We start from the raw sequence: 23,485 nt of genomic DNA, 5'->3' as shown, positions 1-23,485 counted from the left end.
GCATGGGCAGGCACTGCCCTTCCTTGGCACTCTTAGCACACCTCAGTTTTGACTAGCAGCTCCCCTGGCTATTCCAGTTCAGCGACTGTCCTAAGCAGACTCTCAGTTGTGGTGGGTTTGTGTTGCAGACTAAAATCAATTGTTTTATCACTTTTTTCCCCCCCTCCCACTTGCTTAGATTTAAGCTTCTGCTTTCTAAGGTGAATGGCTAGTGTACTAACCCATTGTACGCTTGGCCTCCAGCAAAGGCCTTTCTATAGATCTGTCATGTTCGATACAGGCTAAGAGGCCTCTGTGCTACGTGACAGCAGTAACGTAAACCATGCCTCTGCCTTCCTACTTCCAGACACACGTTTCATATTGCTTATTTTTCCTCCTCTGCTGCTGGATAAGCCCCCAGTCATAACCCTTTAGGATTTTCACTGCAAGGAAAATTTGGCCTGTTTCTCTCTCTCTCTCTCTGCCACTTTTGTCCTTGTTTTTCTTTTCCTTTTTTTCTTCTTCTTTCTGTTTGGAAGCCATCTGAACTGTAATGTTTAAAAACAAATGTAAACCACAAGACCCTTCAAGGAACCGCTAATGAGTCTCTGGAATTCAGACTAGTTGGGAGAGGAGGAGGGCCCAGTAATTACTGTGCTATTACCCAAGTGGTTCTGCTGTTTTCTTTGCGTGACAGGCGAGTGGTAAGATGCACCACCCTTTCCAAATAAGCAGGATCCAAAGGGAAATAGAAGGAGAGGCTGAAAGTACTTGATCCTTCACATTCCTATATCTGTGCAACATGTGGGGAGAACTGGCTTTCTGGCTCTCTTGCTGCCTGTTTGTAAACAGCTGAACTTTGAGCTCTCTCTGGAGAACGCACCAGTTGTTAGCTCAATGCAAAAGGTTACAAAATCTTCCAAACAGCATTGAGAAATAATTGGCTTCAGATGGGGAAAACAGAGGGGTTCATGGGGTTACATCTTTGGCAGTGACAAATGGTGAGTGAAGGAAAGGGGTGGGAGGGCACTTTGGTAGCTAGAAGTAAGGCTGGCTCAAGGTTATTCTTGTGCGTTTGGGACTCTTTCTCCTCTGTTTCATTTCCCTCCCTTGTTGATCAAAATGTGCTCAGACCCCACAGTCTCATGTTAAGTAAAACATGGGCTGAGAGACCTGGTGTTCTCTGCCAGAGCTGTGGGTTTCTGGTACTGTTTTGGACAGCAGACCAGAATCTGCTCCTGCTACCATTGCAGATCTCCATTTGGAAGCTGTGTAAAAGCGTCCCCTTTATTTCCACTGGGCCCAGACATTTATATTAATTTGCACAGTAAGCTGGTTTCTCTGAATGGGTTTTGTTTTCTGAGCATTCTGCTTGCTTCAGGGTTCAGAGGATAAAACTCAGCACCAGCTGAGAGCTCTTCTAGGTAAAATTCTCTGGCTGGAGCTTGCTGTGGTTTGACATACACTTGCCGAAGTTGGTAGCTCCCACTGAGCAGGGAGTCACCAAAGCTGCTGGCTAAACTAAGTACTCACACATGAAAACACATGTGTGAAGAATGCCCTGTGGCAGATCCTGCTCATAGGTAGGGCCAAGTTCTGCACTGACGTGCACTCCCTGTAACTCCACTGAAGAAGTGAACACAGGATACAGCCCTTTAAATGCTCGCTAATCAGCTAAAAGTTACTCCCTTCTGCTTCAAACTGTTATTGACAATGTATGTGATAAGAGTGAGCAGTAGCTGCTTTCGTTAAACTCTGTTGTTGTAGCACAGCTTTCCTGACTCCTCAAAGCTTTTGGCTCTCACCATCCTCCCCCCAGTGTCCTTTGCAACCAAATTCAGGCTAGCAAACCCTGTTCAATGGCTGAGCACAATTTGCCATGCAAACAGCTACAAAAGCTTGAGCTACTGCTGACTAGCTGAACCCTCCTGCTATTGAGATGCTACGGTGGAATGAACCCAGGCAACAACCCAGCCTTACCCCAACAGTGCCGCAGGACTGTCCTCCTCCGCCTGTTGTTGTTTTTCTGTCTTCTTAAACTTCACGTCTCTCTCCCCCCATCCTGCCCCTCTCTGGCTTGGGGTTCTTTCCTCGCTTGGCCCCTCTCCACTCTGCTGCTGACAGCCAGCTGCTGTCTCTGCCTGAGCTCTTTTTTTTTGTTGTTGGTCGTTCTGGAGATGTGAGGTTTCGTATTACATGTGTGCTGGGGAGGGAGGCGAGAAGTGAGCACAAGCAGAGCCTGGCAACTGGTACTAACTGTCTAGAGCGGAGCCCACGGTGCCAACACTTGTTGGAAACTTCCTGTGTATCTTCCTGCCAGCGAGGTCTCTTCTTTGTTCCGATTAATGACGGCTTTTGCTGGTGTAGTCTGGGTTGGGGTTATATTGATTTCCTTTCAATAGTTCGGTTGCATGTTAAAGCAATTAACTTTCTTTATGCTGTCCAGTTTCCTGCTGGCTCCCAGTGGGGAATGGACTGTTCTCTTGTGTTCTTTGAAGAAGCTGGGAATAAAGGGGATGAAATGACAATGCCATTTCCTTTAGGAAAGAAGGATGATCTTGTGGTTAGGATGTGGTGCTCGGGGGCAGGAGTCTTGTGTTATTTTCTTGGCTCTGCTATGTATCTGCTGTGTGACCTTGGCCAAGTCATTTAACTTCTTGATGCCTCAATTTACCCTTCTGTATACTGGGGGCAATAATACCTACCGGCCTCAAAGGAGTGTTGACGCTTATTTGCTACCAATACATTGTTCACTCTGCTTGTGTGTGGTACCCATAAGATCTCCCCTCCCCCATTTTTTTTCCCAGCAATTGGCAACTAGCTGAACAATTTGTCTTACTGGTTTTTATTAATTAATTCCTGAGTTGTCGTGATGGTTTGCTCCATTCAAGGGGACCTCGCCTCCCAAATGGTTGGGATCCCTAGTTCAGCAGACCTGGCATCCCTCCCTAGTGTATCTCACTGGAGATGCATTATCTTTTCAAAGGCAGGTAGTAGCTATGCTAAGATAAATGCACCTTTCCCTGGTATTTTATCTTCCCTCTCTAGTTTGAGATAAGGGGCTGAAACGTTCTTCACTGGACAAGAGCAGTGGCATAAAGAAAAGAGAGGCAAGGCACTGAACTCTGACGAATATCCTCGTTATAATCATGTCTGCAGTGATCGGGTTTCACTAACATTTCGCATCATGTTACTGAAATTTCAGTGTTAGCTTTTCTTTCTGTCCCTTAACACAAAATCGGGGTTTCTCAGTGAAATGAAAGGTGACTACATTTAGAAAAAATTGTCATAGAGTCAACCTATGGAACTCTCTGCTGCAGGGAGAGAGAGAAATACTGTGGCTGGATTTTTAAAGGGCTGGATAATTTCAGAACACTTGTGACAGTGCAATCTGAGACAATGGGTATAACCAAGTCTCCTGCTTCAAGGCAAAAATGAACTGCTTGTGGGGCCAAGGAAGGCTATTCCGCCATGTAGATCGTTGCACAACTAGCTATGTACTGCAGAACCTCGATTTTTTACAAACACCAATCTCATGAACATTAGTTATACAAACCCTGCTTCGCAGCCGGGGGAACAAATCACATAACACAAGTGATGTCTCTGAGGAACAAGTCCTCATTCCTTCACACTCTGATTCCTTCAGTGCACTGGAAATTTTTGTAGTGGCTTGAAGGAGAAGAAGAAAGTGGTACAGTGCATCATACTGCAACTTATGCACTGTACCTGCTGCAATTGAGATGTTTGGTTTAATGAACTCTTCAGTTTTGTGAACCACTCAGTTACCAGTTTGTTTGTAAAGTAGGGGTGTTGTTGTATTTTATTTGTTTTGCCTTCATCTGAAGCATTAAGGTTTGGCTGTTAACAGGACACCAATGGCTTCAGAGCTCCTCCGTTCTTTGCCACAGCATTCCAGGGCAAAATCTTGTTTGTTGGTATTAGGGGGTTAAATGTACATGCAAACATCTTCCCCTCCCTCCTAACCCTGTCACTAAAGCTCTGTGAGGGGAGGGAGGGAGGGAGGCATGACCAGCCACTATTATATGCTTCACTCTTAACACCAAGAGGAGTGGTGTGTGTTTGACTAATAAGAGAATAATGCCTTCACTTCTTTCTCTCTTTGAGAAACAAAGAACTGACTCACAGAAGGCCTTTGACATTTCTGTAATGGTGCTGCAGTGGCAGGACCCGCAGCACCCTGCCGTTCTTTTGGAAGGGTAGGGGGAGAGACTCAAATGTGTCTCCCTTTTTTCCCTGGTTGTGAAAGAACCCTTTCTCTGAATTCAGGACCAGAACGAGTCAGTGCTGCTTTACAGGGGGATAGAAAGCCATCTTTGTAGTAGCCCCTATTCAGCTTTCAGTGACCTGGACTCATAGTACAATTAATTCACTGCCCCAATCCCCTTACCTGGGTAGTACTGTGTTGCTTCTGACTTCAGCACGCACGCTCGCACTGAGCTTGTTTGGAGCCTGCTGCTTTAGTTTCTTCACCAGCTCTTGGCTGTGTTTTCTGCTTGGTAAATCAAAACCCCTGGGCTGCAAGGGAGTTAATGAATAGGCAGTCATTATGGACTCTTAACAGAGTCTGTTTGAAATGCCTGGAGCCAACAGATACTCTGCTGGATTCCTTGCCATCTTCTGGCCAGGAATCCAGACTTAACCCCCGGCCCCCCGCGCCCTTTCCATGCACCTGTTTGTAGATGTCACCATTCAGACCTTCCTTAAAAAGGTAGTTTCTAATGGAGGAAATACTTCTTTTCCCTCTATGACCATTTTGCTGCTGAAGCTGCCAAGCCAGCTGGAGTGCTTTTGGTAGAGAAGACAAAATGGCCCCGCCCAACCCTCTAATAATAGAATAGTTGTCTTTTAAATTTGTGTTGTTTTAGTTGCAGAGCCTGTTAGAGGCCAAGCTCAAGTCTGCTGTGCGACGCAGATGCCCTGTGAAGTAAGTTCACTGGAGCTGCATCTTTGTAACTGACAGAAGAACTTGGCCCAGTGTTGTCAACTGTTTGAGGGGGTTATAACCTTAAGATGAGACTTGGCATCAAGGGCTAGATATTCAAAAGCAAGCCATGCATCTGAAATATATATATATGAAATATGTGCTGTGTAAATACATTCATAGTAATTATATTGTATGTGTCCAAAATATGCTAGACACAATAAATCAGATGCTATATACAAATTAATAATAAGCAGTTAGCCATTAATCCATTTCCATGGTCTGGCTCTATAGAGTAGAGAGAAGTGGTGCATGTGTGAGAAGGGAGAAAAGAACTAAAGTACTTCAATTGTATGCTCACTGGGGCAGGGAGCGTCCTTTTTGTTCTGTGTTTGTACAGCACCTAGCACAAGGGGGTCCTGGTCTGTGACTCAAGCTCATAAGCAGGATGGTAATACAAAAAACACACAAGAATAGTAGGGGGGATTTTGAGTAAAATCCCTGCAGCTGTTGTTGATGTATGGGAAAGTGAGGCACTTGAGAAAATGTTCCCTGTTCTAAAAAAAAATCCCAATCACACCTTTTTAGACTTGGCAAAAGCAGATCTATGAGAAAAGTAGCAAAAATGTAGTCCTCACTGAAGACTGGTGTCTGCTTGATTTAACAAAATGATGGCTATTTGAAAATTGTGTCTTGAGAAAATGTCGGTCTGCACGTCACTGCTGCCCGTGTGTGCCCAGCTAGCTAAGGGCAGGTCTGCACTGCAGCTGGGAGCAAGCTTTCTAGCACAAGAGGCAGACACACGCTAGCTCTTCTCAAGCTAGTGCACTAAAAATAGTCGTGTAGCCAGGGGTAGCATGGGCAGCGACATAGGCTAGCTACTTGAGTACTACCTAGGGGATCCAGGTGGGTTTGTACTTGGGTGTCTAGCCTGAGTCACTGCCCATGCTACCCCCAGCTACCCTACTAATTTTAGTATGCTAGCTCAAGCAGAGCTAGCGTGTGTCTGTGCTCGGGCTGGGAAGCAGCCTCTCAGCTGTAGTGTAGATGTTTCCTAAGTGAGCACTGTTTGCTTTTAAGGAACTTCAAACCCTGTTGTTGACACTTGAAAGCCCTGCAAATAGATCTTGAATAGGTTTGGAGTAAAGAGCTTATGGGGGAGGGCATGAGAGCTCTGGAAGTCAGATTTCCTCCAGCCCCCTATGACCAACAAATAAATTAAATGCAAGATCACAAAAATTAAGGTTCCAACATCTATGTTGTACCCATGTTCTCATGTTCCATTCCTGTTTTTCTTATTAAAAATGTGTAGCTTAATATGTTATTCCTTTGTGATAAAATTAGGGCTGTCCAACGATTAAATAAATTGTGTGATTAATCACACTGTTAAACAATAGTAGAATACCATTTTTGGATATTTTCTACATTTTCAAATATATTGATTTCAGTTATAATACAGAATACAAAGTGTACAGTGCTCACTATATATTTATTTTTTATTACAAATACTTGCACTGTAAAAACAAAAGAAATAGTATTTTTCAATTAACAAGTACTGTAGTGCAGTCTCTTTATCATGAAAGTTGAACTTACAAATGTAGAACTATGTACAAAAAAAACTGCATTCAAAAATAAAACAATGTAAAACTTTAGAGCCTACAAGTCCACTCAGTCCTATTTCTTGTTCAGCCAATCACTCAAACAAGTTTGTTTACATTTGCAGGAGATAATGGTGCCTGCTTCTTGTTCACAATGTCACCTGAAAGCGAGAACAGGTGTTCTCATGGCACTGTTGTAGCTGGTGTTGCAAGATATTTACATGCCAGATGCACTAAAGATTCATATCTCCCTTCATGCTTCAACCACCATTCCAGAGGACATGCGTCCATGCTGATGACGGGTTTGCCTAATAACAATCCAAAGCAGTGCAGACCGACGCATGTTCATTTTCATCATCTGAGTCAGATGCTACCAACAGACGGTTGATTTTCTTTTTTGGTGGTTCGGATTCTGTAGTTTCCGCATCAGAGTGTTGCTCTTTTAAGACTTCTGAAAGCATGCTCCACACCCTTCCCCCTCAGATTTTGGAAGGCACTTCAGATTCTTAAACCTTGGGTCAAATGCTGTAGCTATCTTTAGAAATCTCCCATTGGTACCTTCTTTGTGTTTTGTCAAATCTGCAGCGAAAGTGTTCTTAATATGAACAACGTGTGCTGAGTCATCACCTGAGACTACTATAACATGAAATATATGGCAGAATGCGGGTAAAATAGAGCCGGAGACATACAATTCTCCCCCAAGGAGTTGAGTCACAAATTTAATTAACACATTTTTTTAATGAGTGTCATCAGCATGGAAGCATGTCCTCCGGAATGGTGGCCGAAGCTTGAAGGGGCCTACGAATGTTTAGCATATGTGGCACGTAAATACCTTGCAATGCCAGCTACAAAAGTCCCATGCGAACAGCTGCTCTCTCTTTCTGGTGACATTGTAAATATGAAGTGGGCAGCATTATTTCCCATAAGTGTAAACAAACTTGTTTGTCGTAGCGATTGGACTGAGTCGACTTGTAGGCTCTAAAGTTTTGATTGTTTTGTTTTTGAGTGCAGATATGTAACAAAAATAATATACATTTGTAAGTTTCACTTTCATGGTAAAGAGATTACACTACAGTACTTGTAGGCGGTGAATTAAAAATACTGTTTCTCTTGTTTATCATTTTTACAGTGCAAATATTTATAATAAAAATAAATCATAAAAAAGGGGGCAGTGTACACTTTGTATTCTGTGTTGTAATTGAAATCAATATATTTGAAAATGTAGAAAAACATCCAAAAATATTTAATAATTTCAATTGGTATTTTATTGTTTAACAATGCAACTGTTGTTGTAATCGCAAACTGCAATTAATCATGATTCATTTTTTTTAATCGTGATTCATTTTTCTGAGTTAATCGCGTGAGTTAACTGCGATTAATCTACAGCCCTAATTTCAAATACTGTGGGTGTATATTCATCACTCCTACTATGGTTTGTCTACTCTAAACTGTATCATGATATATATTTAATGTGATCCTATGTACTATCTGGGAGCAATTTGAGGGCAAACTCAAAGCATGGGCTTACAAGGGATATAGAGTTTCCCTTAAGAACATACTTTGCATTCTCATACACACATGTAGAGCTTGCTTGCTTTGTAGTAGGTGATTTTTTTTAAGTGGGTATTTTTAAATCAAATCTGTTCTATGTAAGAGTTACATCACTATTTATTCAGGGCTCCAAGTAGTAGACACTACAGATATGTTGAAGACAAGACATTTGCTAAGAGCTTACAGTCTAAAAGACAAGGGGATACAATATGCTTGGAAAATGGAACTAGTTGATGTTGGATATAGATCTTGTTTCACTTGTTAATTTTTTCTTTAAATAATCCCCTTTTCCCCACCTTTCCCATCAGCCCTGGCACACTTGTTCAGTTATTGCAATGCTAGGTTTCAAAAACGTCCTCACTCCCCGTCATCTACCTGAAAAGAGGACTGCCTGGTTCTGCCCTCTCTAGCCAAATCAGATGATGCTTTCACCAGTTCAAGCATGGGGTGCTTTTGGAAGTGGGGGTTTCTCTTGCCCCTGTAGTTACTGAGCACATATATGTATACTGTAATATAGACACATCTTGAGGAGCTAAACTATCTGCCCTGGAACATCTGGCCACCACTGTTCCCTCTAAGCTGTGTGCGTGCGCACGCAGATCCTAAACACCGCGTGCACGGCGAAACACCGCGTGCACAGAAGCACAACAATTTGCACAGAAGAAATTTTTTGCGCACACGGCCTGTCAAAAATTAGAGGGAACATTGCTGGCCAACCTCACATGCCTGGTTGCTAGTTCAGTATAACTGGTTGGGCAATATTGCCGAGCAGACGGCCTGGTTTTCATTGCTCACTAACATGCCTGTGGAATCCTTGTGGAGATTTGGCCATCTCTTTTGTCCCCCAGGAGGGGTATGTCTGCTCTCTACCTGGGACTGTGCCTCCCAGCCTAGGTAGACAGACTTGCGCTTGCTCGGCTCAAGCTAGTACACTCAAAATAGTGGTGTGGACCTTGTGGGAACTCGGGCTTGACCCCCCAGGGTCTGAACTCAGGTGGCTAGCCCTAGTCTTTGCCAGAGCTGCAACGTCCAGACTGCCACTAGCTCAAGCTCCACTAATGCAAGTGTCTACCTGTGCTGAGAGGCTCCAGCTGGGTAAAAACTAGCCTATCATCCTTTGAATTACCACTGTGATCTCTGTAACGTAAAATAAATGAGAAGCTCACCAATGTGTGGTCTGTGGACCTATCCCAAACAGTGAGGGTCTGTGCAGCAAAACTGATCTAAATACATGTTTATCTCAGAACCCCAAACTGATCAAATGGCTCTAAAATGGAACATGTTTATCCGAGAGACCAGAACTAGTACAAGTGTAGGGGACCTCTCTGTGAGACTGACTCAAGGCTGTATCTTGTGGCTCTGCTCTGTCAAAAGTCCATAGTAAAACGTGTGGGTTTTCAGTCAGACTTACCTTAAACTTGGTAGTAAGGTGTTGACGAATCCACGGCCACAACGTCTCTGGCTCTTCCGTTGTTTCAGCAGCCTTTGTGATCTCCCTGGTCCAAATTCAGAACAAAGTAGTCTTTGGAGTATGAATAAACTAATAGGCCTATTTTCCCCTTCCACTGAGCGCTCCATACACATAGTGTAAGTGGAGCTGAATTTATGCTTGTGCAGCATATTGGTGTGTGTGGTAATAGTGTGTGTAACCTGGGGGTTTGGGGTGGCTGTCTGTTTGCAGTGGCACTGCCTTTAAAGAGTGAGTATTCAAAAGCGCCCGGTGTTGGCCTGACTGTGCTCTTATGGAGGTCAGTGTAAAACTCCCCTTGACTTCAGTGGGGGAGTTAGGTCAACACTGAGAGCTCCTGAAAATCCCTCCTGAAAAGCCAAAACAGATGAGTTTGGGACAGCCCCATGTTGCCCTTGCTATGGTGATTCTCTTCTCCCCTCCCCACCCCACCCCATGTTGCAGATTTGATCTGCAGTATTAGGTATCTTCCGAGACTGCTTTCACCCCTTCCCTGCCCCCCATACTTTACCTGCCCCTTGCAGTAATTGTTCTCCCATCAGCATGTCATTGTTCCCTTCTTTCTCTCGTCTCCTAGATGTCGCCATGCTGCCATAGCAAACTACTTTGGAGATGTCACCCCCCCTTGTAACAAGTGCTGTGATTACTGCAAGAACCCAGGAGCAGTGAAAAAGCAGCTGGATTCCCTGGAGCTTATCAGCAACAGCTGGAGCAGAACCTGCATTAGACCCACAGGTTCCTCTCGGGACACCTATGACCCAGAGCTATATGAAGGAGGGAGGAGAGGCTCCGGAGGCTTTAGCAGGTTCGGATTTGATTGCTGAGCCTCCCAGAGACTGTGGCGTGTTCTGTTGGGGAGGGTGGAGCTCCTCCTCTTTGGACTGCCCTGCTGCCAGCCCAGCTGCTCCTAATTTCAGCAGATATTTCTGTGTAGTATTTTCCTGTCACTTATGGCCTCAAGGCCAGGAACTTTTTTCCATATGCTGTGGCTGGCTCAATCAGATTCATATCCCTGGGAGCCAGAAGCTGTCCTCAGATCATCTAGAACAGGGGTAGGCAACCTATGGCACACGTGCCAAAGGCGCCACGCGAGCTGATTTTCAGTGGCACTCACACTGCCCGGGTCCTGGCCACTGGTCCAGGGGCTCTGCATTTTAATTTTATTTTAAATAAAGCGTCTTAAACATTTTAAAAGCCTTATTTACTTTACATACAACAATAGTTTAGTTATATAGTCTAGACTTAGAAAGAGACCTTCTAAAAACATTAAAATGTATCACTGGCACGCAAAACCTTAAATTAAAGGGAATAAATGAAGACTCGGCACACCACTTCTGAAAGGTTGCCGAAGCCTGATCTAGAACAATTGATGATCCCACAGAATGTAGCTGGTTCAAGGAACTGACCTAAATTTTGCATCTGAGCTGGGAGACAGAGGAACTAGACTTTAGAGAGACTAATCAAGTGGCTAGCTCCAGACTTCTCCTGGATTCTAGTCCTAGCACTGACTCACTAACCTAGGGCAAGTTGCTTAACCTCTGCGTCTCCGTTTCCCCTTATCTGTAAAACGGAGATGGGTGTTGGGAAGTGTGATTAAATCTATATAGTGCTTAGCACACTTGGATGATGGTGCTATACACGTGGGATGGTGGTGGTTGTGGTATTAATAATAAATAATAATAATATTTATTTATTAATTTTTCCCCCATCTGTAACTCCTATTTTGCAAGGGGATTTTGTGTTTGAAAGCAAAAGGCTGTTAGCATTGCTGGGCTACAGCCATCATGTGGTCAGACATGGTGCAAGCTTCTCTGCACACTTCTACCTATACAGCTCTGTCATGATCTGCAGCACTGACTGCCATTCTAGCCTTCTGCTTCTACAGGTTGACACAGATTGGTAGCTTCATTCATCAGATGACCCTGGCAGTAGGATGAGGCCAAATTACTAGTGACCCTGAGCTGTACAGTAACTCCTCGCTTAATGTTGTAGTTAAGTTCCTGAAAAATGCTACTTTAAGCAAAACAATGTTACGCTAATCCAATTTCCCCATAAGAATTAATGTAAATTGGGGGAGGGGGAGGTTCCAGGGAAATTTTTTTTGCCTGACAAAAGACTATATTTTTATTTTTATATATATCTATCTATATATATAGAGAGAGAGAGAGATATAGATAGATAGATATATACACACACACACACGCAGTATAAGTTTTAAACAATACACAGCAATGATGATTGTGAAGCTTGTTTGAGGTGGTGAAGTCACAGGGTGGGATATTTCCCAGGGAATGCCTTACTGCTAAATAATGAACTAGCACTCGGCTGAGCCCTCAAGGGTTAACACATTGTTGTTAATGTAGTGTCACACCCTACAAGGCAGCATGAATGGAGGGAGGGGAGACAGCATGGCAGAGAGAGACAGAGACACACCCTGTGTGTGAGGGAGATGCGCATTGCCCCTTAAGTACGCTGACCCCATTTTAAGTACATTGCCTTTTTAAGTAGATCAGCAAGTTGAGACAGCAGCTGCTGATAGCAAGCTCCCTCCATCCTGAGCCCTGTCGTGTCCCCCTGTGCTCTGTGGAGATGAGGTACATCTCCACAGAGCACAGGGGGAGTGGGGGGAGGGCGACACCCTGACATTAGCACACCTCTGCCCCCTTCTCCCCCCATCCCCCCCGCAGAGCAAGCAGGAGGCTCCCGGGAGCAGCTCCAGGGCAGAGGGCAGGAGCAGCACACGGCAGTGGGGGTGGGACAGCTGGACTACCCGGCAAATGGTAGCCTGCTGGGCAGCTGCCGCACAGGGAACTTAGGGGAGCGGGGAGCTGGTAGGGGGGCTGCCGGTCCACCCTGGTTCCAAGCCCCCCCCCCCCCCCCCAGCTCACTCCAACAGGCTGCTCTTCCTGCAAGCAGTGGACAAAGCAGGTGGCTGCCAAACAACATTATAAGGGAGCAACTTTAAACGAGCATGTTCTCTAATTGATCAGCAAGGTAACAATGAAACGACGTTAAGTGAGGAGTTACTGTATTGGAACCCAGGACTCCAAAGACAAAGGCTATTGCTTTAACATAAAAAGAACAGGAGTACTTGTGGCACCTTAGAGACTAACAAATTTATTTGAGCATAAGCTTTTGTGAGCTACAGCTCACTTCAACAACTAAATTTGTTAGTCTCTAAGGTGCCACAAGTACTCCTTTTCTTTTTGCGAATACAGACTAACACGGCTGCTACTCTGAAACTTGCTTTAACATAGGGCACTGCTTGCTACCTACTTCACTGATTTTGTGCTGCTTGGCTGTACCTTCTGTTCAAAGCTGTAGTGGTCACTGAGGACCCAGCTGTGCCAACCTTACTCGCTGTTGTTGATTTTAGTGGACTCTTAGTTGAGGAAGTACTGCTCAACTTGATTAAGGGTGGCAGAACTGAGCTCTAAGGTGTGTTCCTAAAAGTCAATTAGAAAACACCTTCCTGATGTGATTCAGGTTTTCTAAGGCCTTTAGACCAGCTACTGCTCCCTCTGCAAGAATTTGTATTCCTCTCCTAACTCTCCTGCCTTCTCATCCAGGTATGATGAAGAAAACCGTGGGAGTGGGGATGAAGCCAGTGAGGAAAATCGGAAACGGGAGTGGTACAACTTCTACAAAAAGCAGATGAATCTGCGTAAAGTGAGTTGACATCCCTTCTCTAAGAGATCCGAGGGCTTCTGGCCTCTGTGCAGTGTACCTGCCTCTACTGCAGACATAGCAGCTTCCTGTGACTAGCAGCAGGACGATCAATGGTGTAATGATCACCCCAGAAAGGCCTTATCGAATGGACATGTTGGCAAATGAGAACCAGAAGTCTGTAAATCTGAGAGCTAGCATAGGCCTCTCTAGTTTTACTAAATTCAGATATACAGGCCTTGTCTCCAGACTCTGGACCAGATTCTCTCATGCCTGTTTTTCTGTGGAATGGGGTGCTCAGAAGAGGAAGACTCTCCACAGTTTCCTGAACTAATTTGTCCTGAAGCCATTCTGCCTGGGGGGTGTTTTCCACCTCCCACCTCAGTCCTTCTGATCTTCCTTGGAGCGCCACCAAAAGTCAGAGCCATCTGCTCAGATTCAGGAGCCACCTGACTATTCCTCCTGCTTCCTGGAAATATGTTTCCATTTACATTCCACAGTGCAAAGTAACCTCTGCAGAAAACTTAGCACAATCTGAGTCCTCTAAGGATTCCTCCAGAGGCTGGGGGTGCAGAAGGCTGGATGGTGGATGCATCTCCAGCTGGCCCTCCGACCGATTTGCAGATGGAGATCTCTCCATTGGTAAGGGGCAGAGTAGAGGGAGGATGTGCTATGAAGATTGTTGATGGCTCCTGTCCCTCTACAACTTATTGCATGGAAAAAGGTGAAGGATCTTGGGGAGTGATGGGATTCTTGTAAATGGAGACTGGCATAAAGGGAACTAGCTTGTTACATATAATAGATCGGACCATTTTTGGAAAATAATTGTGCTGGGCCCTCTTCAAACTTCTCTCAAGGCCTGTAATTTTAAAACCCCAAAAGCTCAGGGTCTCTGATCAGTCCGAGGGTTCAGATAATTGAGTGAATAGTAGCTTTGCGTCCAGCTAGGTGATAAGTGTCTGATAAACTTGAAGCCTGCATTTCTGCTCCAGGAAGAAGTGGAAAGTACAGCAGTCTGTGTCTCTGCTCTGCAGGATAAACCCCAGCACAGACAGATAAAGAAAGGCTGCCAAGATAAAAACCAACAGTGCAGAGAAATGGCACCATCTGCCCTTCATTCTTCCCCCTTCCCTCCCTCAACTCCTGTCCTCCATGTCCTGCCCCCACCCATCTCCCCACAGGGGATTTAATGACTGTTACTGGAGCAGGGGGATGAACTCGGAAACTCACCAGTAGACTTACCTATATTTAACCCTCTGAACCTCTAGCATCATAATGATAATACGTCATCCTCCTATGGAGCTTTTCAGCCCCAGATCTCAATGCTTTAACACGAACGAATATAGCCTCACCCCACCACTGTGAGGACAGGTAAGCATTACTCTGGCCCATCTGCAGCATGGTGTAATAAGGCACAGAGAGGTTAAGTGACTAGCCCAGGGTGTCTCAGTGAGCAGTGCCAGTGCTGGAAATAGAATCTAGCAGTCCTATCTCCTAGGGCTTGTCTACGCAAACAGTTAGTTCCCAACAAGCTGGGGTGTGAATCTGCCCCACACTAGCCTGCCACGGACTAACTAACTGTGTGGACCCTGCTGACATGCATTAACAGTTCATTGATGCGCTTTGATCTAGCCCTCTTTGAAATGGGATGAGCTCAGAGCACATTAATGAACTGCTAATGCATTGCAGCAGGGTCCCTGGGGACGTTTTGTCGGTGGTAGGCTAGTGCGGAGTAGATGCACATCCCAGCTTGCTGCAAACAAATTGTTCATGTAGACGCCCCATGTAGTCTTCTGCTCTGACCATTAAACTGCATTTCCTACTAGCATCGCTGTTGCAGTACTGTGCCCGTATTGTCCTCAGCTCCGTAACGGTAGCTGTTGCTGCATCCACCCTTGCGCCTTGCTGCTGCTTGATCTGGTTTCTATAAATTGTTCCAACTGTTGCCTGTACTACATGGGTTTGATCCCCCTTCCCGTTTCCCATTTATGTGAAGAAAATCTCCTTGATGTTGTTTACGAGCTGGCCCCTGCCCTATTCTAGTCAAGGGGATCCTGTCTGCTTTAACATATCTAATATTTGACTGGCCTCAATCAGCCCCTCTGGCCTTTGCATTGCAACCCTTACCTGCTCCCCAGTCTCTTCTGTCCTTTTTGCTGCCTATCCCACACCTTTATAATTTTGGCATCATCCTTCCTGGAACAGGTGGTTGGAGCTGCGTATAGGGTCTCTCGTGTTCTCTGTAGTCCTTCATATATGTTGCTCATGATGGAAATGTTTGACCTCTCTCTCTCTCTCTTTCTTTTCCTGCAGGGCAAAGAACCAGAAAAGGATGACTTTGTCCCTCCAGGTAGATCTCTCCATTGCTTTATAGTTTTACCAGATGATCTTGATCAGTGAGAGAGTTCCATGGGGAAGGGGAACACTGTGGTTCATAGATACTAAGGTCAGAAGGGACCATTATGATCATCTAGTCCGACCTCCTGCACAACGCAGGCCACAGAATCTCACCCACCCACTCCTGCGAAAAACCTGGTTGCCTTATGTAACATCAATATCTGGGAATAACAAAGAATGCAACTTAGTCCTCCCCTGTGGCTGGATGTTCCACAAAGAGGACACCGCTGGATCGACCCACGCTCCAACTGTTGGGCACCAGGACCAGAGCAGTGGGTCCCTGGCTGTGGAACTCCTTGCTAGAAGAGGTCGGTCTAAGCCCAAATCTGAGGTTGTTCAGGTCAAGTTTAGATTGCATCTTTCTGATACAGCCTGCCCCAGAGGGACTCCTTTTGATCTGGGCTTTTGGCCTCTCTAATTTTGTGCCACGTTTAAATATCCCAGTTCTGGCCACTGTGTCAAACCTGAGCACAGAATTCTTGCTACAGGCCAAAGGGGTGCCCTACAGCAGTGGCTCTCAGCCTTTCGAGATTATTCTACCGCTCTAAAGAGTCTGATTTGTCTTGGGTTCCCTCAAGTTTCACCTCACTGAAAAACTTAGAAAATGAGAGACACAAATGTCACAGCACACTGTTACTGACAAATTGCTGACTCTCATTTTTACCATATAACTATAAAATAAATCAGTTGGAATATAAATATTGTACTTACATTTCAGTGTATAGTCTATAGAGCAGTATAAACAAATCATTGTCTATGAAATTATAGTTTGTACTGACTTACTAGTGCTTTTTATGGAGCACTCTTGTAAACCTAGGCAAATATATAGAGGAGTTGATATACCCCCTAGAAGGTGGCTAAGTACCCCCAGGGGTACACGTACCCCTGGTTGAAACCCACTGCTCTACAGAATATGTTGCTCTGCTCAACTCCCCCCATTCCCCATCTCCCCCTGAATGAGGTTGTTTTTTCTGAGAATTGAAGGCCCTGAAAAGGGCTCTCTGGGACTGAGAGCTCTTTGACGAGCAGCGAGTCTTGTGCTTGTGACACAGACGTACTCACCTTAGTGAACTCTAACCTCAGCTTCCTCCTGTTCTTGAACTTATCCTCCCCACGCCCCCCCCCCCCCCAAGCTCAAGGGGAACTTTGTAATGGCCCGTAGGTGGGAGGGCAATTCCAAGAGATACCTTACTAACACCCCACCTGGTAAGGGTGGTGGGGTGGTATGGCAAGGAATGGACAGGTGGAGAGCATCTCTTTAAAACATCACTTCTCTGGTAGATGCAGGCTGCCCCCTGAAAGACGCCGCCAGCCGGAAAATCTCCAAACTCACGGTCAAGGTAAGGAAAGGCCTGCGTGAATTCACCCCCCTGCTAGTAATTTTTGTCTGAGACAGGCCAGAGATGCTGCCTGCTCCTTCCTGTCCATTCAGGGGGTGGGGGAGAAAGGCAGTGTCATTCCTGCAAGAGGATCTCCTCTCCCTCTCCTTTGGTTTTAGGCCCGAGAACACTGCTTGAAGATGTTGGTAGAAGCTCTGAGCAACAACCAGAAGGCAGCCCCGACAGGACATGGGTATTAAACAAGGCACAGGAAGGGGTAGAGAGAGGAGGTCCTGATAACAGGGCTCTCCTTGCTCTGAGCAAGATCATTGTGTGCAATGATCACCCTTGTCAGTGAATCACCTCTGGGGCTCTGTGAAAAGCCTGACATGCAGTGCTCTTCCCTCCATCCCCATTCATATCTCCTTGCTGGGCCCCCCAGCTGAGTTCAGCTCCACAGAGCATCACCAAGCCCCCCCCCCCCCGAAAGTGTGCCGAGCCTCCTGGGTTCTAGTCCCGCCAGCTCCATTTATGGTGATTCCAGGGCTTGCTGTTCCCCTTTGCCCCACCAGAGGGGGAGAGCGTATTACACAAGGTCCATGCAGACCCACACAAACCAGAGAATCTCCAAATGTGCAAGAGGAGAGAGTTGTGCTTTGAGGTAAATCTGCTGTGCCCTGGCCAGGCACTAAAATGGCCCCTTGACCACCACCTCCAGTTTTTACACATTCAGGCTTAAATCCCAGCCCTCACCCAACCCAGACCCTGACCCCAAGGATGCGAATTCTTCACCCTTGCGGGACACACTTCACCAACATGAGCACTCCTTTCTCAAGTGGAGAGCAGTGTCCTGCCTGAACTGACCCCAGCGTGTGTTGCAGGTCAGACCCTCCTGCCTGCGCCGTGGAGATGGAGTATGAGGCTTTCAGAACCAGCAAAATGTCCAACTTGTACAAGGCAAATGTGCTAAAGAAGGTAGGGTGCTTGGCGGGGTGTGGGGGAGGGGCGGGGGAGCTGCTCCCTCCCGTTCCTGGTCTCACCACTGCCTTAGCCCTTGAGCATGGTACGTGTTAGACTCAAGGGGCGTGTTCCCGCTGTGTGTTACAGCTCTCGCTCTGCCCTGCTTACCTCCCTCAGGCTGTTTCTTCCTGGCATCCCTTCCAGGAGGAGCCTTTATCTCACTAGATTCTCCCTCCCTGTTGGCTGCAGTCCAGCTGTTGATCAGAAATCCACCTGGGGCCCTTCCCATCTCAGTGAACATCCATGAAGTGCTGTAAAAAAACGTCTCCAGCCATTGGAGAGCAACCTAGCCTTAAAAATAAAAAGGGCGGGGGGTTGCCCCGACCACCCTGTGGCTGCACCATCATCACATGGTAGAAATATCCTGAGTTGGGCGAGGCAGTTGGCTCGAGCCATCCTGGGGTAATTCATGGCCGTAAGGCAGGAGCAGCCCTTGGTGGAGACCTGCTCTTTGCCAGTGAGGATTGCGATGCATGCTGAGGAAGAGGGAGACGTAAAGACTCCGCCATTGGGCGATGTTCTTCTTCTCTTCCAACCCAAGGTAGCGGAGATCAACAAAGCCTCGAAAGAAGGGGAGCTGTATCCAGCATCTGGGTCAGGAGCTGGTGGCGGCGGCAGCCCCAGGACGAAGTCTGAACCCGCAGCTGAAGATGGCTTTCTCCCTGCATCCCAAATCTATTCGGTGAGTACAGGTGGCTGCTGCACGGAACGATGACAGGGATTGCAAAGCCTGTTGCTTGGAAGTACTGTGGCTGTGTAAAATAGGACGTGCCCAGCTGGCTGTATGAAAACGTTGAACGCTTGATCTAGAAACCGGCCCAGGCAGGTTTTGGCTAGGCTGTAAAATGTGCTTGAGGTGAAGCTGGGCAAAGAGGAAAAGGTGACCGATGGGTTTGGGAGTATGGTTCTTTGCAAGGTTTGTTGCTTAGTTTTGGCTGAGTGTTTGTGGTGGAACGTTTTCCCTCCCATCCTGCTCCTCCTGCACATGGTGCTCTTGTGGTGAGGACAGCTTGACCCCCTTGTCATGCTGGATCTCCTGCTTATTATAAACATAATTTATTTTCAGACTGTATTTTGCCGAAGAGGCTCCCCTCCTATCTAACTTGTCATCGCTCAACCAAGCATGCTGCCCGTCCCCGTATTCTGGGGCTTCAGCTTTCCTCCACCCGTCCCCCTTACTGTGCAGTCATGACTGCTCGGATGTGTCTGCTTCTGGTTTTAGACAGTGTGTGCTCCTTGAAAGGAGCGTGCTGCAGAGTGGCACCATCACAGCCGGCAGACCCAACACTTGACCTAGCAGTCATTGGCAGACTCCATTCAGCAACACTGGACTGGCTGGCTTAAGCTCTGTAGCTCGCTACCCATCGCTAATCCCTCTCCTCTTCCGCTGCCAGGCCCAGCCCAGCCCAGCCCCGCGCGGTGGTGGATGAAAGCTGTTACCATCTGATGGCTTTTCAGTAGCTCTGTGAAGTGGGTTTGCTGGGCTCAGTACAGCGAACGAGTGCTCACGTTGCAGAAACCACTCTTGGTACTGCCTACACCTTTGTTGGCAGCCTCAGCAGAGAGGCTGCAGGAAGTCAGAGAGTGTAAGGCTGGACTGAACTATCCCTCAGCCAGGGGGGTGATTCCTCCAGGTCAGGGTGAAGCACTTTGGGAGGGGAAATACGTCCTGCTGCTTCCTGTGCTGTGGGGAGCTCAGTTGGCCAGGGCTGCGAACCTGGCTTCTTTCCCATTCGTTGGCAGCTCCTGCACATTGCTGTAAGCAGGGGCACATGGCTGGTGTGGTTCATGGATGACCCCAATACCTCTCTTTTGTGTCACAAGAGGGAGAGCCTGGCACCCAGCTTCCTGCAGTGTGCTCCAGTGCAGCCCCTCTCCCAGCTCCTCCAGAGCCTCCTGCTGAGGTTCTGGCTGTGTTTGTCCCCCATCTCCTATATACCCATCCCATCCATGGCCCCATGATGTCACAAGATCTCATCAGCCTCCTCCTGGCTCTGGCCAAGATGGCCATCCATTCCAAGCTCAGCAGGGAGGTTCTCTGTGACTGGAGGGATCTTCTTCCATCCCCTGGGCATTTCTTGCCTCTGGGCAGCATCCACTGATGCCTTGGTCCCTTTTGCAGAGCAGTGGGCATTGTCCGGTGTTCTCTGCTCGGTGTGCCCATCCAGTTCCCTTGTTTTGCACCTTTGTCCTCCAGTTTTATCATTGTTTGGCTCCAGGGAATCACTGCTTTTGTGGGTCATGTGGCCCCTCCTTCAATTGAGGGGGCAGGCCGTTAGGTTGGTGGCTCTGCCCACTGCCTCCTTGAACTCTGACAGACAGTACCTTTCACCAGCCATAAATTCACAAGTCAAAATTAAGCCATCTCCATTGACTTCTGAATAACCCTCCTGTGAAAACCATGTGCACGTAATGGAAGGAACCAAGTCTCCATTTCATGTGTCCTGGGGGGGCGTGTAAACAGGGGGACAACTTCCTTGGCAATGCCTTTGTAACCCTCTAGTCCCCTCCCTCTGTCTCCTTCCCTTCTCTTTGTAGTTTAAACCCAAGCGGATAGGAGCTGGGTTTCAAAAGAGTTCCAGCTTGTTCCAGACTGCAGCCGAACTGCTGAAGACAAAGGAGGAGAGTGATGCGACGCCTGTGGAGGGGGAAGTAGATAGTCCAAACGGGCAAGGTGATCGCGAATGTGATTCAGAAATGGCCAGAGTCTCTGCCGTCAAGAGCAAAGAAAGGGTGGCCAAAGTAGTACACGAAAGTGCTATGGAAGCAGTGCAGGCCCATGACAAGAAGGGACAGCAACCCAGTCCAGATGCAGATGCCTCCCTGTGGGATAGCCCTACCAAGAAGGCAAAGCTCACCAAGAAGCAACAGCTGCTAGCAGAAGCAGCCAGAAAAGAATCCCAGAACATTTCCAAATTCTTCTCTCTCACCAAAGCTGGACTTAAAACCTCAGGATGTGTCACAGCAGAGGAAGACGATTGTCCTGTGAGTGAGCTAGCTCAGTCTCTTTCTCAAAGAGAATGTCAGGAGAAAGAGGAACCTCAGGAAAATGAAGATGTCTCAGGAGGCGCTATGGCCGGGCAACCCCAGATGGAAGCCCATGAGTCAAGGAAGATGAAGGAAGCACTGACTGAGAGAAGTCAGGACTTGGAGTCGAAACACGACCCTGGATCTGAAGCCACGCAAGCAGGATTAGATGGTCAGACAAAACCAAGGTGAGAGCTCCTGAGGTCCTGCCCCATTCTTTCCTGCTTTGCCCAGTCCATCTCACAGTGGTGTCTCGTTAGCTAATTACACAGGCAGCCCTTTGTGCTGCATTGACAGAGAGCTGCCATGATAGTATTTAATCGGTGTTATAACTGAGCTGGTCTGGGTAGGTGTCTCGTTCACGCTTTACTGCAATCTCTGCCACTCGCTAAATATCAGCTTGGTGATGTCTTCATCTCATAGCAAGTCCCTGTTGTTGAATAATCAAACCAAAGAAATGATCTTGTCCTTTCCCTCCATCCTCAGCTGTGATGAGGCTGGTATAGAAATCGAAACAACCTGCACAGGGGAACGTCAAGGCAGGAAGAGGCCAGAATCAGATGAGGTGAGACCTTCCTGAATTTCATTTTCCTCACTTCGGTCTGCTCAGCTTTGTGCCCAGCTTCTCTCTGGAAATGCCATGCCTGGTGTAAACCTCACCTGGCAATATCAGTTATTCAGGTGTAGTCCAGTCCCCACCCCAGCAGAGAGCAGCAATATGGTCTGTATGGGAGCCTGCACTAGGCCTGGGATCTAGGCCCGGCTCTGCCACTGATGCTCAGCGTGACTCAGGCAAGGCACTTGTGGCCTGGTTCTCGGAGGTGCTGAGCACCCACAGCTCTGACTGAAATCTGTGGAAGTTGCGGGTGCTCAGCACATCTGGCAGTTGGGCCCATCACCTCTGTGTCACCTTCCTCCTCTGAGAGATGTAGACAGTGATACCTACCTGGTAATTACCATTGCCCAATGCAAGTGCGGTGCCGACCCCTCCGTTACAGATAGCAAAGTGATGCTTTATCAGTTGACGGCAGCAGCCAAAGCTGACCCTATGGACCAGTCAGTACTGGGTGGTCACGTAGCAAGGGCAGAGCTCCCTGACTTGCAGCCCCAGCCCAGGGTTTGACATCTGTGACCGCCCCGAGACCTGGCTCTCTTGGCTGCAGCACCATCCCCATGCATGGGGTGAATTTGAGTGGGGCACTAACTGTTTAACTCAAAAGCAGAGCGAATTGCCCTTGTGGATCTATTCAAGGCCTGGTTTCCTGCAGAGTCTAGCTAGGTTCACCCCAGGGGGTTTTCCCAGTGGGTATCCAAGAAGATTTCCCCATCCCTCTTTCCTACAAGCACTTAGACACAGCAATTTCTGGGAAGGTGAATCCCACAGGATTTCTTCTAAGGCCCCTTTCCTGTGTGACGGGGACAGCGGGGCTGCTGAGATTAATGCTTCGAGTACCTTCCCCGTGACTAGCCCAGGGCCGGGCTCCAGGGGACTGAGCTGGCTAAATGTTTTCCTGCATGGAATTCTCTATGGGAGCAGCTTGCAGGGTAGCATGGGGATGTTTCTGCCTCACATGGCAGCTTGGGCCTAGGAGTCTGAAACTGCTGCGTGAACGGCTGCTCCTCTTCACGCTGGTCTAGGATCTGGAGAGCCCTGTGACGAAGAGGCTGCGGGCGGCAGCATCTTCCATCCTGTCACAACCAGAGGGCAAAGGCATGGGCCCAGTGAAGAAGAAGGTGACTTTTGATCCAAGTTTGTCACAGGTTGATAAAGAAGGAACTACCAAGACCATCCAGCCAGCGACCAAAGGCGTGTCCCTTAAAGAGACAGCAGATATTGTCGTCAAATACTTGACCCCTTTCTACAAGGGTGGTAAATTTGCTTCCAAGGTAGGGCACAGACAACAGCTTTCTCTATCAGGAGGAGACCAGAGCTGTGTCTCCTAAGGCCATTTGGGACATGGGATGAGGGGTGCATGATGCTGTTGGGTGTTCATATTTAACCACAGGGTCTTGCTGCTACTTGGTGGTAGGGTGTGTCCCCACCTGCCTAGAAGTGAGACCCGTTCTGGAGAGGAATGGTGGGTGGTGACTGCAGTTCCTGACTGCCACGGTGCTACGGGGATCACACTTCGGATTTTAAAATCAAAAACTGAGCTGGGAACTGAAAGCAAATTCAGCCCTTGGCTGTTTCTACCCTGAGTGGCTCAGGGCAGGGACACTCTCTTACTCCACATATGTACAGTGCCTAGCACAACGGGGCCCTGAGCTCGCTTGTGAATGTTAAGCACCACTGTAATACAAATAACAATTGTTTCTGTTCTGGCCCGATGGTGCTAGAGGCCGTGCAGAGGCATGCAAACCTACACAGATTGTGTGATGAGAGGGTGACTGTAGCCATGGGTAACCTTCGCTCTGCGCTTTGATTTCTCTACGCTGCAGGAACTGTTCAAGGGATTTGCCCGACACCTCTCCCACTTACTGACTGAGGAGAAGAATCCCGTCCGCAAGGCTGGTGAGT

The 23,485-nt window shown here is 47.4% G+C and overlaps 2 protein-coding genes across 4 annotated transcripts in view; one reads left to right on the top strand and one right to left on the bottom strand.

The window, feature by feature from the left end:
- SMIM5 (small integral membrane protein 5) overlaps positions 1-23,485 on the bottom strand; it is a 38,317-nt gene that overhangs the window by 12,312 nt on the left and 2,520 nt on the right. For 2 of the 3 annotated variants that reach the window (XR_012641874.1, XM_074971490.1), the window contains exons 2-5: positions 15,332-15,511; positions 9,482-9,566; positions 4,388-4,515; positions 1,960-2,480 (exon numbers count right to left, since the gene is read on the bottom strand). The gene's annotated coding sequence lies outside the window, so the exon portion shown is untranslated. The remainder of the gene's footprint in view (positions 1-1,959; positions 2,481-4,387; positions 4,516-9,481; positions 9,567-15,331; positions 15,512-23,485) is intronic. The other variant, XM_074971491.1, reaches the window with a different exon arrangement.
- The window catches only part of RECQL5 (RecQ like helicase 5), a 58,920-nt gene that overhangs the window by 33,991 nt on the left and 1,444 nt on the right, over positions 1-23,485 (top strand). The window contains exons 9-19 of the mRNA XM_074971485.1: positions 10,116-10,343; positions 13,108-13,207; positions 15,518-15,554; positions 16,883-16,941; positions 17,100-17,173; positions 17,802-17,895; positions 18,482-18,622; positions 20,479-21,155; positions 21,454-21,532; positions 22,606-22,854; positions 23,407-23,479. Of these exons, the coding sequence (XP_074827586.1) occupies positions 10,116-10,343; positions 13,108-13,207; positions 15,518-15,554; positions 16,883-16,941; positions 17,100-17,173; positions 17,802-17,895; positions 18,482-18,622; positions 20,479-21,155; positions 21,454-21,532; positions 22,606-22,854; positions 23,407-23,479 (1,811 nt within the window). The remainder of the gene's footprint in view (positions 1-10,115; positions 10,344-13,107; positions 13,208-15,517; positions 15,555-16,882; positions 16,942-17,099; positions 17,174-17,801; positions 17,896-18,481; positions 18,623-20,478; positions 21,156-21,453; positions 21,533-22,605; positions 22,855-23,406; positions 23,480-23,485) is intronic.

Source organism: Natator depressus, chromosome 14 (assembly GCF_965152275.1).
Source record: "Natator depressus isolate rNatDep1 chromosome 14, rNatDep2.hap1, whole genome shotgun sequence".
In the NCBI taxonomy this organism is placed as follows: Eukaryota; Metazoa; Chordata; order Testudines; family Cheloniidae; genus Natator; species Natator depressus.
The sequence above is the reverse complement of the archived record's forward strand: the minus strand, read 5'-3'. Positions and strand labels throughout refer to the sequence as shown.